A 16,445-nucleotide genomic window follows, 5' to 3' on the forward strand; every position below is an offset into this window, starting at 1 on the left:
TTTGCTATATATTCAAGTAGTTTGATGTAACTTGTAAGATGTGCATATTCACAAGAGATTGACTAGAGTCGGGGAACAACATTTTTTGGAAGGTTAATCATAAATGCGCTTAACCAAAAAAAAAAGAATCAAGCTGCAGAATTTTATCTGCAACTAACTGCATTTGAACTGTAGAAATTAGAAAGGTGTCCCGTTTAGCACTCTCCAATCGCCGTCCTACATCAATTACAGGGAAGGATGGAAGCCTCTTCACTACGAAGCAAACACTTGAAAGCTTTTAAATGAGAGATAAGTTGCTTATGCAAACCAGCTTCAGCATTAGATATGGTGGACAAAATGCTCTTTCTCAGTCGCTTTAATCTCTTCCCAATTCTAATCTTCAACTTGCTGGTTTTAACCTTCAACCATGATGGCCTTCTTCTTGGCGAATCTGCTCGTTGAAGAGTCTTGTAAATCAAGAATTGAGCTCTTCTACGCCTTACTTCTTCAGGATCTTCCATCTCCAACTTAGAGTAAGAAAACCTTCTGCTCAGAAGACTCATTCCTAGGTTTTGGGGGACGAAAAGCCCAAAAAAAAAAAAAACCCAAAAATTAAACTTGAGAGTGGAACAAATATTAGAGGAAGAAGATCTAATTAAGTTGGCAGTGAACTAATGCTGATGCTACATTTATAGTAAGGTCTTTGGAGAGGTCATGTGGTGGTGAAACAATTCATGTGCACCACTGTGTGTATAATTATTACATGATTGGGTTTTAAAATGACAATTATCAACTGGCTAGGAAAACCTGGTGAAAAAATTTAATAAGGTTGTTTAACCTTATCTGTTATATATAGTTGACCTTTAGGTTGTGGTTGATGGACAAAGCGGATAATCTTCTAAAAACAATACTGTAAATTACACGTAACTCATGAAGTTTGTAGCATGTGTGAGACTAAATATGAGAAGAGAAGGTTAACAGACGAAACATAAGATGGGGTTTCCGCTAATGGTAAAAACTAAAAACACAAGATTATAGCTAGCGTACTCCATCAATGTCCTAAACCACACGGACCAACTAAGCATAGGTATACAAGAACTCTTTGTTGAGCCTTTACTCCAAAGATGTTTAATCCTTTGATCGCAAGAAAGCTCCCCACCACCCGACTTACAACTGATAGTTACTGAGATCTTTCTGCAGATGAAGTGTATCATCTATCTTAGTTAGTTACCATTCATAATCTGTTAAGCAACCGACCTCTTTAGGATTGCTGTTAATTTATTAAAAACCTTGTTCATTATGAACAAAACAATGTTAATTGACGATGGAGAAAAGAGGCCATTTCCACATAATAAGGAAATGATGGTTTATATGATGATAAAACTAAGTCCTCCAGCAATCCAAAATCAATCATCAAGCAAATGTGTCCTGATTGTGGCTGCTCCTCAAACTAGTATGAATTCGGGTTTCTACCTTTTTCAATCATATCTGTTCAAATTCAAATTCATGAATTGCATGGTGCACTTCATCTAGCAATCGTAGGAAACCTCAATCCAAATGGTGTTGCTTGACTGCTTCCTTGCCAGGTACCGCTTCTAAAATTCATGCTAAGAATTTGAGGGTTCGGCATAATCTTTACTTTCCCGTTAAGAGATTATCGCGAATAATTAATGCCAAACATAATTTTTTTTTTGAACAAAAGGTTCATAATATGTTTCTTGAGACGTCTAACATGACCTACAAACGAATAATGCCAAACATATAAACCTCACGCCAATCTTACTTCTGGACATCGACTTACTATTATGGGATTTTCTGTAAGAAAAATGAGAAGGATGAGCTTGTGATGACTTGCGTGTATAGGCCCAAAAGTCAAAGGGATGCTCGGCCAGACAACATTCATATTCATATATATATATATTATGGTTAAAAACTCCACCGGCATGAAGGATGATGGTCAGCGGTGCAAAAATAAATAAAATTTGAAAATTGAAACGATTGAGGAAAAATGGAATAAAACAAGGACAAGCCTGCAAATGTCATCCTCCAGCTCCAGGCACTCTCAAGTCTCAAGGCAATTGGCTAATTTATTGCATTTTTTGGCCTCCTCAACTGTCAACTACCAGAGCTGTCGGCTACTATCTCTGGCTATTCCCCCTCTTCACTAGGTTGCTGGCTACTGTTTAGCTCGGTCCTGTGTTCTTTGCATACGTGACAGTCTCCTTGTGAATAGAATTTAGGTTGGCAGGTACAATGATTAACCATCTTCCTTTCAAGTTACACAAACTATCTAACCATTTGACTTTGATCGTAGCCTGTAATCCTCATGTAATTTTGTATCATCAAAAATTAAGCGACTGAAGAAAACGTTTCCTTATGGAAACCGTTTGTATCTCTTAGTCCAATGTTAAACAAATCAAATCACAAAGACTACAAGACTAACTCCCGCCCGTGCATGGGCACATCACAAGAAAGTCTTACACAATACATCAATTAAGGACGAAATTTCAAGAGACTCCAAGTCATCCCCAGTTGAAATAGGACTCATGATTGATTACTCTAATCTGCTATAATGTTACTAGTTAAATAGCTAGTAGTGATTCGGTACATCTAACACGGGCAAGAATATGCATAGGAACCTTCCCAAGTCGTTAGGTCCTAAGATAGAGCAATAATTGAATTCTGGTGTCAACTCTCCTGCCCATTTTTAAGCAAGTACCGAGGAGGAAGTTTTAGCTAGAGAAACAATGCATATTTTTTTATCTACAAAGCTACGAGCTTAATTAAGAACCTGCTTTAAAATTCTTCTACGATTTCAAATGTGCCTGATTAATAAGTTTGCTCGCTCCAAGAATCACGTACCAAAGAAAAGAAAAAAAAAAAAGTTTGCTCCAAGAATCTGTCAAATGAATAACACTTTCGTCCCCTCACCCATTTCCGAAAGTTGTAGATGATCAACCCTAAAAACAATTGAAGGGCTCAATGGAATCCCACATTTACAAATATCTATAAGTGACCACATTTTAATGGTTTAAAGTTTTTATGTTAGAACCCTCCCTCTGATCTGTCTACACGGTTGAGTGAGTGAGCCGTTTGGGCAGCTTATCAACTCTTTGGGATCTAGTGGCAGAGATATAAAAGGATTTAAGGGCATGGCTAGTACGCTAATGTCCTTTAACTTAGGACCCTGCACTGAAATTTTGGACTAATATTAATCCCTGTCTAGATGCAGTGAAGATCCATTTCTTTTCTTTCCCATCTCAAAAATGAGGAACCTGTTTCGACGTGATATCAAATGCCTTGCTGTCTTGATTTATGTGCTTGGCTTCGAATTTAAAAGAGGACCGTTCGCATCTCACTTAGTGGTAGTCAAATGACCAATAATTGTTTGTCCTGACATATTGTTTGTCCATTATACCTAAATATCAAAGTCATTCCATACCAGTAATACTAATAAAACTTTAAGAAATCTAATAAAAATACTACTAAAACTATTACGAGTACCCAATTTATTCACTCCTAATTAACTTTCGGGCAGTCTTAACAATACAAAACGATGGAATGAAGAACCAGCAGGGATTCCTTGTTCTGTATCGATGTGGTTCTTGTATGGTTTTACTGAAAAAGATTGCAATTTGTAATGGATGGTGATCTCCTCTCCGTGTATATATGAAAACGGGACCCTTTTGGATTTTCAGTAATGGGTTGCTGTGAAAAGCTTGAAATTCCATTAGCACGAGTGCAGATGACGGTCCTGTACTTCAGGAAGATAGAAACCTCGTATTAAGAACATGAAAAATTGGAAAATTTCTGTGTCCAGACTCTATGGTACTGGAAGCAATTTTGTCTGCTATATCCTTTCCCCGAGTAGTAAGTCCAATTGGACATGAGACCATAGAGGCTGTTCAATAGATGCATCGAAGCATGTTGCATGCGTCCTTCCAAAAAAAAAAAAGCATGTTACGTGTATGGTTTTTCCCACATTGTTTTTCTGTTTCCTTTTTCTTTAAAAGATTTTTTTGTCAAATATTTGCTTCCATACCGGGGATCCTCGTCGTACATTAACAGACAATTGTCACAGTATGTACTCCCATTTTTTTCAAAGCAAACTTTCAATCTTTTACTTTATCACTCCACGAAATAAGAGGAGCGTCTATTATCAACTTTTGTTTGAAATCGTGACCTTCATATTCTTGGTTGAGGGAGTACAAGAAAAGCCTTGGTATAAGTCAAATGAAACAGAGATTTTCACTCTCGATCGAGACTTCGCTTAAACAAGACTCGACCTACTTTGGTTTTATCCAGGTTTGATATATAGTATTTGCCAGTTCAGGGTTCACCGGGGTAATTAATTTCAGAACAGGACAGCAAAATCTATACGGCAATCAAGAGCACATAACTCAAACCAGGCACGGGTCGAAAATAGAGTTAAAAGTTGAACAATAAACCAATCCAAACGTATAAACACATGCATGCAGCTTGCACTACAGAGCCAAATTGTTAGACCAATTTATAAACCGGAAATGGGGAAAAAAAAATGGAGTACACAGCCAAAGGATGCCTCTGGCAGAACACGACTCATATTTAGCCCAGTCTATGATATCCAGCTACACTACACTGCATAACTCCCACAACTGCGCAGCCTCTCTTGTCAAGAAATGGTCCAAATTACCAAGAAGATTTCCATCACCATCTCTTTCCAGCAAATCACTGCAAAATAATTGGCACCGGTCATTTCCTACACCAGATCAAACCAAGAGCCCCCAAAAAAGAAAAAGAAAAAAGAAGAAGCGAGAAACGTATCCCTAAGGGAACCACCACCCGTCTCGGGGCAGGGAGGGATAAAGGTCCCGGGTAAACAGATGCTTCCTTTATGAAAATAGTTGTAGTTTTCTGATGTAAATAAGGGTAAAAGAAAAAGTTCTGCTTTATAGTTCTCATTCTATCTTTTTGAAAAATTAGCAGAAAGAAAACCTGAGGTTGCTGCATCATCTGCGGCTGCTGTTGTGTCTGTGGCGGGTAATTCCCATACCCAGGGTACCCTCCGTAGTACATGTTTGGGTCCTGGGCTGCTGGAGCATACCCATAGGTTTCATATCCAGAAGCATAGCCATAGTAGCCACTATTCCATTGGCTTGCATCCACTTGAGGCTGAATAGTTAAACAGAATATACATGTCGTATTTCAGCATCACAGAACATTGGAATAAAACATGGTAAAAGCAGCTCATTAAACATGAAGAACCTGTTTGTTTGAAGGACTACGGCCCCATGAAAGTCGAATGTTTTGGCCACCCAGTTGGGTTCCATTCAACAAACGCAGAGCTTCCTCAGCACAGCTTCTGTTGCAATGAATGCAAAGAACATTTAGAACATTGTTTACCGCATCTCTTCTCCATTGGTGATATTTCAAATCATTTACCTATCAGCGAATTGAACAAAACCACATCTCTTTCCTACTGGTATCTTCACATGAAGTAACTGCCCATAGTTCCCAAAAACCTGCCTCAGATGTTCGTCTGTGACGTTGGAGTCCAAGTTCCCAACAAACAACTGCAATTATAATTACTCAATGGTGAGCAAATACTTCTCAGAAAAGCAGATATATCATATCACACAATATACTAACTGTTGTATTAGATGGATCATCCTCATTCGGAGTTCCTTGAGTACCCTGATATGAAGCTGCAAAATTAAAAGCAAATATGAGGGTAACAGGGAAAATAACAAATTCACTTGCCGCCCAGAATATACACGATGACCTGTTTACAACATCAAACTAGACAAAAAAATTGGCAAACAACAAACTGACAAGTAGAAGACCTCTGACAAACAAGCTCCAAGACAATCATATCAGAAGAATGAAGAACACAGATTTGCACATCAAATGACCAGACATCTAGGACACTCATTAATGGGCAATATAAAAAGTACGTGAGATGAAAATGAAATTGCAAATATTATTTGCTCCAGTGCAATGATAGTAATGTAACACGAAGATTAAAGAAAGGGCAAATAGAAAATGGAAAAGAATAATCCAGCTAAGATCTTTTTGGTTTTCTTTTCTAGAATGGAAAAATAGACTGCATAAAGCTTCCACGTCCAGTGTAAAATAACATCATGATGAATAGGTTCTTCCGCCAACAAGTCCAAATATGCAAAACCAAATTGATTCTTAAGAGCTACATAGATCAACAGCAGTGAGGAAGTCTAACTTATAAACAATAACAAAGAAGAGGTTACATACACACAGAAACACTCAACATTTAACTAAATTATCTTCCATTCAGACTTGATAATAAGACACAATTTCAGGATAGTTCGCTTTTCCCCCATTGCAAAGAGAAGTTCATATGGAAGCAAAGCTTATTGCAAGAAAGGGAAAGGTCAAGTGGATAAAAGCAAATTGAACATAAATGGATTGACCGAACCACTACATCCACCTACTCCTCAAAAAGCTATTAACAAGAACAAGACCACGTCAAAAACTGAAAGCATACCGACTAGGCAAAGTTTCAAGACCTGACCCAGTGATTTCTGTGATAGCTCAATGAAGCGCTCTGATGGTGACACAGGTAAATAAAACTAATGGATGGGTATTAGGAGTAAACTAAACAAAACCAAATTGAACTGCAGTAAGGAATTTGTAGAGGGAGATTAATACTTGGCTTTCATAAATAAGAAAATGACAGTACTAAAATATGAAAAGTGGCTGGAAATTAAAGGAAAGTAACTTGGCTGAACGGTAAGTAAGCAAACTGAATTGAAGAAGAGAATCGAAAAATTGTAGTAAAGTAACTCCAAGAGGAACCGAAATAAAGACAAAATTAACGACATCAATATAAAACTGACCTACGCCAGACCACGCACTAAAAGGGTTATCATTCGGCTGAAATTAGCTCCAGGCCCCTAAATGATAGAGCCTCCTGACACCCTGCTTTGAGACAACCGGAGTTTTATAAGATTTTGCAAGTTCCAATTTTACATCCGAATATGTTTAAAGTACGCGAAGGAAATGAGGTTTTAAACTGGCGATTATCTTCAAGAATTCAAGCGCTAAGTGAAAGAAAGGAATCTCAACAGCAGACTTAATCAAGTGAGATCAAAAGAAAGCAACATCTCCAAGTAACTAAAATCCAGCCCCAGTCAACAAAAAACTCAATAAGCAAAGCCAATCATACAGAATGAGACCTGCAAAATTCCTCCAAGTATAAAGCAGTATCAAACCATAAATCTCAAATCAACATCCATTCACTAATTGTTCTGGCAAAAATGTAGCCATCAGAATTACGAGATGAAAGTTAAACATACCTTTTGTCTGGCCACCCATAGTTTTCTTGTTAGCAGCTGGACCAATTCTCATGGGCCTTGTTGAACAAAACTTTCCATTCATCTCAGTCATAGCATGCAATTGTTCACTTTCATCTCCAAACCTTACAAATCCATAACCCTTTGTACGCCCTGTAATCCTATCAGTTACAACTTTTGCACCCTTGATTGAATTATAGTGGGCCCTGAATGTCTCTTGAAGCATATAATCAGTAACGTCAGCTGCCAAGTCCCCAACGAAAATTGTGTAATCAGGAGAATCATCTGAACGCTTTTCACCTGCACCCATAGATGCCCAGTTCAATCTAAAGTGTTGCTCGACATTTGGCATCAAGGTTCCATTATATGCCTGTAGGTTCCGCTCCGCACCAGCATGACTCACAAACTCAATGAATCCGTAACCCTCTGACTGACCCGTTTGCTTGTTGCGAATAACTTTAGCTGACAAAACCTGAGTATCAAACAGCAATTATTAAAGGCACATTCCCACGAAAGGAAATAAACATGGCAGGAATAGCAGCTAGATGCAAGAATCAAAAACAAAGAACAAATCCAACACTGTGTTGCAAAGCTTCTAAGTTTTTCAAAAGTATCTGTAACTCAGCGAGAATGTCACTTTTCACTAGCAAAACATGACCGAGTAGATAATATGCATCAAAAGAAGCACTTCAAACAATGGTCCTCAGCAAAAACGCACAAGGAAAAAAGAAAAGCACCAACTTTTCATGCAAAAAGTAGATTAATTCATAAAAATAATAAATATTTTCATTTTTCAGCTTGAAACCTTAAAAAAAAAACGACATCATGAATTCCACATTGCACCTAAGCTTCGTAAATCATATTCACATTATACAACCCTACCAACAACGAAAATTCCACCCACGATCATTATTCACAAAAAAAAAACTCCTATCTCCATGGCACGTCGCCGCATGAAAAGGAAACCCAATTCCCTTTACAAGCTAACCACATTATGTAACATGTATAAACACATCCAGAATCATCCTTACAACTCAGACTGAAGGCCCTCCTTGTTAACCCCCTTCAAACATATAAATAAACAAGCTAAAGTACAAATATATTCTGGATGCCCAATTTTAAAGATAACCATTTGCTTTTCAAGTGAAAATTTCGGATACACCTATAGATAGCTCAATCCAAAATTTACCCTTTCCATTCATAGCCAAAAACAAATCTTCTAAATTCCCCTATGAAACCCTATTCATTAATGGCGATGAAACAAGATATAAGAAAGTAAATCATAAATTATATGTCAAAAGAAAAAAAAAGAAAACTTTATATATACAGACCTCGCCGGTCTGGGAGAAGCAAGTGAGAAGGTACTGCTCGTCCATCCAGTACTGCAGATCTCCGATCCAGAGGCTGCGGATCCCGTCGGAAGCATTGGGATCGGCACCAACCGCGGCAGCAGAGGCGGCGTACTGCTGCGGTGGCTGCTGCTGCTGAGGCGGAGGCTGCTGATAATAATAAGCAGGCAGCTGCTGCTGCTGTGGCGGCGGGACCTGATACTGCGGCTGCGGAGGTTGCTGCTGCGGGGCCATCCACTGCTGCGGAGGTGGTGGTTGTTGTTGGTATTGTTGCTGCTGCTGTGGTGGCGGAACCATAGTGGCGGCCGGTTGCATCATGGTTAATTTCTAGGAAAGGAAGGAAAAAGCCCTAGATTTGAGATGGATTTGGTAAAAAGAGAGAGGAGAAGTGATTAGGGCCAAAAAGGGGAGGAAACCCTAGCGGTAGCGGGGGAATATAATGTACCTGGGAAGGGTAGGGGGGAGGACTTGTGGTGTAAAATAAATAAGCCAGGAGGATGAGAGGGGAAAGATATTTAGGACGCGTGGATTTGGGTCCATCCGATGAATGGCCAGATGATTTCTACTCGGATTAGGAGACTGAATGCCCATAGCCATACTCCGCCCTGTTTTGGGTCGGTATCTCTACAGTAAGAATTTTTTTGAGGTTTTGTTAAAAAAATATATTATAGTAATTTGATGTATGTTAAAAAAAAAATTATAAAATATGTTCACAGAAAATATAAAATTTTTTACTTGAAAAATTGCAACCCATAAGATTTATTTGCACGGACAAAGATAGAGAAAAATAAAATCATTTTTTTAAATTTGTTTTCCCTCTTATCCTTCAAGTTAATGGCAGACAATCTTATTACTAGAGGTATATGTCCGTTTGGATACCATAATTCGAAAAAAATTCAAATATTAATCTGCTTGCATTATAAAAATAATTTTGAACTATTTTTTCATTTCATATACATTATGTCACAAAATAATTCAAATAATCTCTTATCCAAGGTTTTCGAACGGTAGCGTGTTTGAATTGGAGATTATTTGGAAAAATCTTTTGGATTAATAGCTTAACACTTTGAATGATGTCACACGTGTATAGCAATTTGCATAATATGAGATGTGTCAAATTAAAATAGTTAAAATGATTTGAAAAAAATAATCGAAACACATTTTCATGATACAAAAAAAAAAAATTGGCAAAAGTTATAAGACTAGCTATCGAGGCACACTCAATACAAGTACAACTTGTCAAAAAAATATTTTGTGTAACATGCAATAAAAAAGTTTATTATACAAAAATATGTACAATTGGAAGTGAAAAAACCGTTGGTAAGGGAGAAACGTGAAAATTGGAAGGGATAGTTTTTGTTGAATAAGATTCACGTGCCATTTTTTTTTTTAATTAAAGGATAAATTCTTTATATAGATTCATGTGTCAGCTGACAACAGAAATACGAGTTAATGGATTATATAGATAAGAATAAATTTGAAAATATACAAAGTTAATTACTTACATACGCTTTATTATTGTAATATCTAAAAAATGCCGTTTACAGTTATTCTTTCTGTGCAACAAGCTATCCGGATTGAGTAACTGCTTATTCCTTGGCCACCTGATTTGTAGAGATTGGATTCGTGTTACCCAAAACTCCCATTCAGAGAAAAATAGAAAACCCCGGCGTATAAAAACTGGACTGAAAAATTTGGCTGCGTTTGGATTGAGTGTTTTTGCACCTGTTTTTGAAAAACTGTTTTTCACATTCCAAATGCTACAGTAATGTGTATTTCAAAAACAACTTCAAAAACACCCATATCCAAACAATATATCAAAAACAACTCCAAATATATTTCAATTATGTATATTTTAATAAGTATATTTCAATTTGTATATTTTAATTATGTATTTTAATATGTCTATTTCAATTATATTTTAATATGTATATTTCAATTATGTATATTATATATATATATATTATATTAATATAAATATATTTATTTCAATTATGTATAATATTATATATATCATATCAATTGAAATAAATATTATATATTTATATAAATACATTTATTTATATATAAATTTATAAATATATTTATTCAATTTTGTTTTATAATATATATTAATATGTATATTTCAATTATGTATATTATACATAAATTATATTAATAATAATGTATATTATATATATTATACATTTCTAATATTATATATTTATACATACATATTATAAATATTTTATTTTATTTATAATATATTTTTATATATTTATAATATATTTACATAAATATTATATGTTATATAAATTATATATAATATAATGTATAATATATTATACATTTATACATAATATATAAATATTTATGTTTATTTATAATATACATTTATATTATGTATAATATATAATATAATACATTTATACATTTATATTAATATACATAATATTAATTTTACATTTATACATAATATTAATTATATTAATACATTTCTACATAATATTAATATATATTTATAATTTATTAATTTATACATTTATATAATATTCATTTATAATTTATACATTTTTAATAATATACACTTATACATTTAAATATACATTTATATTATGTATTATATATATTAATACATTTATACATTTATATTAATATACATAATATTAATTTTACATTTATACATAATATCAATACATATATACATTTATATTAATTATATAAATACATTTCTACATAATATTAATATATATTTATAATATATTAATTTATACATTTATAATATTCATTTATAATTTATACATTTATAATAATATACACTTATAATTTATAATATATTTATAATATTCATTTATACATTTATAATAATATACAGTTATACATTTATAAATATATTTATATTATGTATTATATATAATATAATACATTTATATATTTTTATATGAATATATAAATATATTTATTTATAAATATCTATAAATGTATTATAAATGCATAAATGCATATTTATATAAAAATATAAAATTTATAATTTATAATTTATACATTTATATAATATTCATTTATAATTTATTCATTTATAATAATATACATCTATACATTTGTAAATATAAATGGATTATAAATGCATAAATGTATATTTATATAAAAATATAAAAATTATAATATTCTAAAAATACTCAAAAATATGTTTCCAAAATACCTCTAAAAATAATCCAAAAAAATCTACAGTAAAAGTTTTTCATATAGTTTTTGAAAAACAACCCCAAAAACAACTAATCCAAACGGACTTGTTTTTCAGATTCAAAATGCTACAGTGGTGTTTTTGAAAAACAAACCCAAAAACAGCTAATCCAAACGGAGACTACCCAAAAACTGGGCCAAAAGAGAACCAAAAACTGCAAGAGACCCAAAACTAGAGCCCATTTGAGATTTTCAAATTTGACCCAAAATGTTGAAACTCCAGACTCCATGTTGACTACCTAGATGTTCTTTGAATCACTTCAGACTTTCACTCTTCAGCTTTGAATAGTTCGGTTCAGGCAGCAAAATGGAAATGCAGAGCAGAGGCATGGAGCTGGTACGAACACGAACTCAAGGTCTTTATCAACAACTATTTATTCAGCAGTACATACTATTTACAAATTGAATTGCGCATACACGAGATTAGCTTTTGATCCATGCTTTTATCAGTGGCTTAATTCAAGAAATCGTGTGATCCCTCATTCAGAAATGCTTCAATAGCTTTCATTATAGTTGAAGTGAGTAAAGATCACTTCTTTCTTGTATGTAATTTGTGGGTTGGCTGTTTCGAGGCAAAATATCATTGAAAGGGGTAGTCTTGAACCAGTTGGAAATTCTGATAGAACTGATATGCCCGAGTTAAATTGCTAGACTTGGAGGTCTAAATTGTTTGTGGGTTTTCAAGAAGTTTGGTCGATCGGTTCTGCGGGTGTGGGGAAGTTACTATGGATGTGCATTTGAAGAATTTGTTTACTAGATATCAAGAACAATTTGGGTGTGGCCCAGGACTTGGTCCTGGATCAGGAACATGTTTGTTGAAGGTGGATGGCATTACTCCACCTTTTATTAAGTCTCTGTACAGAACCGCCGCTGCTTTGTACAGGACTGATCCATGGAAGTGGTTGCGCCCAGAGCATTTGTTTGGTATAAAGGTGGGGAAGGATTCAGACTGGTCTAGCAGAAAACAGCCATTTCCTTGTGTTCAGTTTATTGGTGGGAATGGTGGGGATATAGGGATTTACATGTTCAGGGCTCATGATGATGCAAAAAAAATGACTGCTTCTAGGGAGACTATTCGAGTTCCAAACACTGAGCTTTTGAGGGTGACTTATGAGCTGGAGTCAATCGTGTTCCCTTCAAATAAGAGAATGATAAAGTCATTAGCTTTGGAGGTCTCGGGGACTGATCGATTTCCGGTTATTGACGTTGTTCGCTGCACGTCATCTGTTGAACTTCAGTTCAGAAATCCTACTCTTGAAGAGCTTAAGTTTGCGTATGCTGTTTTAAGAGCCATTCCTTTAGTGCATCCTCTCCTTAGGCAAGATTATGATGCAGCACCAAAGTGGTCTCGAATGATGTACTTTGAATCATTTATTGAAACAGTTGATGTCCAATGGCCCCTGGAAATGGCAAGAGGGAATGATCTTGTTGCTGTTACAGTTTCACACCCTCCTGGCCACAGGTATGAGGAACAGAATAGCTCAACGGCCAGCTCAACTCCTACCAAGCTCTCAGAACCATCTAAGGAGGAGACTTTAGTTGATATGGACTCAGTGGGCAGCTTCAGACTGTGCATGATGTGTGAGAAAGAGATTAGTGGTGAGCAATCAATTTGTTGTGGCCGCTGTGGTGCAATAGTGTATTGTAGTTCTCTCTGCCAGCATCAAGACTGGAATGTTGCACATAAGGATACATGCGCTCTGTGCAAGGCCATGATGGAAAGAGAAGAAGAGCTGGCCATGACAATTTTTATGTTCAATTGTTCGGCGGAACAACCATGTAAATGGCTTGAATCGTTGGGTGTACACCAGAAAGGCATGTGGAAAAGAAAGTGTAATTGCTTTTCCCGCTGGTTCTATGGCTTACTTCCTATTGAAGGTGACCTTCGTGATTCATGGGGTGACCTGGACGACGATCAATATCCTCATGATTCACCCATTGATGATTATACAAGGGACGGTTTGTCAAGCGTAATCCTCCTTTCTGGTTGGTCTGAGTATTACAACCTTCGGTCTTTGCCCTTGTCAAGCCCTGTTGCTGACATTCTCTCTCATCCATTGACAGTATACTACGCATTAACTGCTCTTAGTGTCAGTTCCAAAAACCTTTTACTGAAAGGCAAAGAGGTGATTGTTCACTACCTTGGACCTAAAGGGGAGTTGGATTGGATGCCAGCGTTTGCGGAGATCGGTCATCTGCTCAATGGTCTGGGCAGTATACAGATGTTTATGATTGGCCCTGAAGTACCAACAAATTTATCTGGGACAACATCTGGAGTAAGCAGCAGAGTCAGGATCAATTTTGTAAGAGGTATTTATCAAGAGGAAGTTGCTTACCTTCCTAGTCCGCAAGTTATCTTGGCTTTAAATTGTGAGTTGGAGACCAATGCAAGTTGGGTTGGAGCACTTGACTTGATAAATTTGAGGGAACATCCAGCCTTCTTCTCTTGTCAGTCTGAGATTTCAAGCTCAAGTGCCAAACAAGTTCTTCGTAGTGCAGGCTTGCATATTAGCTATCCTATGACACCAAATCCTTTCAGGTCTCCAGTTAGGAATTATGGGCCTTCTAGCAATTTTCCATCCTATAGCAATGGTTTTCTGCTAGGAGTAAATACCTGATCCACAATTTATCAGAGAGTACTAACCTGGAATTATGGTTTTGCTGTCATGCCGCAACTTAATAAATTCTTGTGGAAGAGAAACACTGATGAGTAATCTAATCACGTTTAGGACATGTACTGATTTGTTGTTATAATTTTTCTATTTTTGGCTGTTTTTGCTTGGCCGCAGCTGCTGTATTTAATCAACGTTGCAGCCAATTATTCATCTCAGCAAGATCTTGTCCTTTGTGTAGTTAATATGTTGTTGAAGCTCGAAACACCAGTAGTTCTTGGAGCTGATTGCTTCTAATAATGTCCTTATCGTGGTCATGCCGAAAGCGCTTTTAGATTTCACTTTTACTCATCATCATCATCACTCAGCTTTCACTGGCTAAAATTTTCAAGATATGTACTGTACCTTTAAATGATTCAATACCCTGCAAACAGGCAGACACAAAGAACAGATATTCTTTCTTTACAAACAAACATTAAAAACCAAAAAGAAATTTTTTTTTTCACAAACATCAAAACTCATCAAAATATATAATTCCCAGTAATTTTGGAAATTCTGGTGCAGCCAATTTCACCAAGCTACAATAGTAGTATGCTTAGCAGTTAGCAGCACATCATTTAGATGCTTGGCAACTTGTAGTCGTCTTTTTTGACCAATCCAGTCTTGCACATCTGAGAACTCCTTTTCGGCACCGCAACCACTTGCTATTTATTGCCATTACAGAATGCAAGCACCAATGCAGCAGAGCACCATAAACTGTATCGGAGCATCATCTGATATTTCTTGGCTAAAGATTTTTTGGTCCCACGAACGTAAACCACTTGCCTATCTTTTTCAATGGATCTTATAGAGGGGGATGGAGACGCCCCTTAGAAACCTTTATCAGTTGTCTAGTCATAGCTAGTGCAGAATCCCGCAATCGGTTAGTACACCTCACATGGGCTTTCCAATTTCCCAAGATACATGTTTTTCAGGAGCCAATCATTTTCTACTTCCACCTTTAAAGTTTGAAGCTCGCCACCCCTTTTGCCTATAAATGGCTAAGGCAAACCTCATTTCCAACCCCTGAATCAACCAACAGCATCCGAAGTCATCAGAGATACCAACTTTTCTAATTTTCTCTCATCCCTTTTCAAAGAAAACGATTATGGAGTACTCAACATTTGATCCTTCAACCTGGAATTCTAACTTAACAGAGTCTCTTCTCTATCCCTATCACTTTATCCCTGAAAATTATGTCCACTGGACTGAAACTCCAGAGTCTCACATTTACTCAGCTGATCTTCCAGGTAACGATCTAGAGATACTTTACTACTACTAAAATATCTCAGACTCTTTGGCCTAGAACCTTTGTTCTAGTTTTCTTTAGTTATTGCATAAAAAGTTTTTCTTTTTTTTTTGTTTGGTCGAAACTGATTTTCATTTTCTTGAATGGATGATGATATATGAGATACAGGGGTTAAGAAAGAGCAGATAAGAGTGGAAGTTGAAGACTCCAGATACCTGATTATAAGAACTGAGGCTGCTACCGGTGAATCAACTGAGCCAGCCAAGAATTTCATAAGGAAATTCCGGCTGCCAGAAAGGGTTGACATCAGCGGAATATCAGCTGGCTATGAGAATGGAGTCTTGACAGTTGAAGTACCAAAATCTTTTGTGAGGAGGGGATTCTTTATTGAACCAGCTGATATGCCTGAAAGAATGCATGTTCTTGCAAGGGCAGCTTAAATTTGGATGCATGATTAGCTTCCCAGTTATTAGGTTGAGGGATGCTTAGATTGATTTGAAGATTGTGGTCCATGAATTTTTATGCAGACCAATTTTATGAAATCTATTAGAGCATAAATGGGGTCTTATGTTTTAGCACAGAGTCCATATTATTTGGTTCATGAAACCTGGAAAAGGTTCTGGAAATAGGTTCTGTAATGTTTATATTGGTTACTCAAGCACATACTCGGGTGCTTTGCTATGCTTAT

At 35.9% G+C, this 16,445-nt stretch overlaps 4 protein-coding genes across 4 annotated transcripts; 2 read left to right on the forward strand and 2 right to left on the reverse strand.

Annotated features, from left to right (window-relative positions):
• Nucleotides 1–162: 162 nt before the first annotated feature.
• LOC113783848 lies at nucleotides 163–751 on the reverse strand. Its single transcript, XM_027330087.1, has one exon. It carries the CDS (start codon nucleotides 540–542, stop codon nucleotides 222–224), a length of 321 nt encoding a protein of 106 aa, XP_027185888.1. The 5' UTR covers nucleotides 543–751; the 3' UTR covers nucleotides 163–221.
• Nucleotides 752–4,375: 3,624 nt separating this feature from the next.
• On the reverse strand, nucleotides 4,376–9,085 carry LOC113783658 (polyadenylate-binding protein RBP45-like). Its single transcript, XM_027329856.1, has 7 exons — nucleotides 8,618–9,085; nucleotides 7,290–7,758; nucleotides 5,608–5,663; nucleotides 5,401–5,531; nucleotides 5,224–5,320; nucleotides 4,954–5,130; nucleotides 4,376–4,689 (listed from the first exon to the last, which is right to left on the reverse strand). The coding sequence occupies exons 1-7, from the start codon at nucleotides 8,951–8,953 to the stop codon at nucleotides 4,687–4,689; spliced, it is 1,269 nt and encodes a 422-aa protein (XP_027185657.1). The 5' UTR covers nucleotides 8,954–9,085; the 3' UTR covers nucleotides 4,376–4,686.
• A 3,028-nt stretch (nucleotides 9,086–12,113) lies between these two features.
• Nucleotides 12,114–14,751, forward strand: LOC113748460 (zinc finger MYND domain-containing protein 15-like). The gene has a single exon (XM_027292027.1). The coding sequence runs from the start codon at nucleotides 12,583–12,585 to the stop codon at nucleotides 14,473–14,475; it is 1,893 nt and encodes a 630-aa protein (XP_027147828.1). The 5' UTR covers nucleotides 12,114–12,582; the 3' UTR covers nucleotides 14,476–14,751.
• A 497-nt stretch (nucleotides 14,752–15,248) lies between these two features.
• Nucleotides 15,249–16,373, forward strand: LOC113783381 (15.4 kDa class V heat shock protein). Its single transcript, XM_027329503.1, has 2 exons — nucleotides 15,249–15,758; nucleotides 15,926–16,373. Exons 1-2 carry the CDS (start codon nucleotides 15,617–15,619, stop codon nucleotides 16,195–16,197), a joined length of 414 nt encoding a protein of 137 aa, XP_027185304.1. The 5' UTR covers nucleotides 15,249–15,616; the 3' UTR covers nucleotides 16,198–16,373.
• Nucleotides 16,374–16,445: the final 72 nt, after the last annotated feature.

The sequence above is a fragment of the Coffea eugenioides genome, chromosome 9, assembly GCF_003713205.1.
Source record: "Coffea eugenioides isolate CCC68of chromosome 9, Ceug_1.0, whole genome shotgun sequence".
NCBI classification, from domain to species: Eukaryota; Viridiplantae; Streptophyta; class Magnoliopsida; order Gentianales; family Rubiaceae; genus Coffea; species Coffea eugenioides.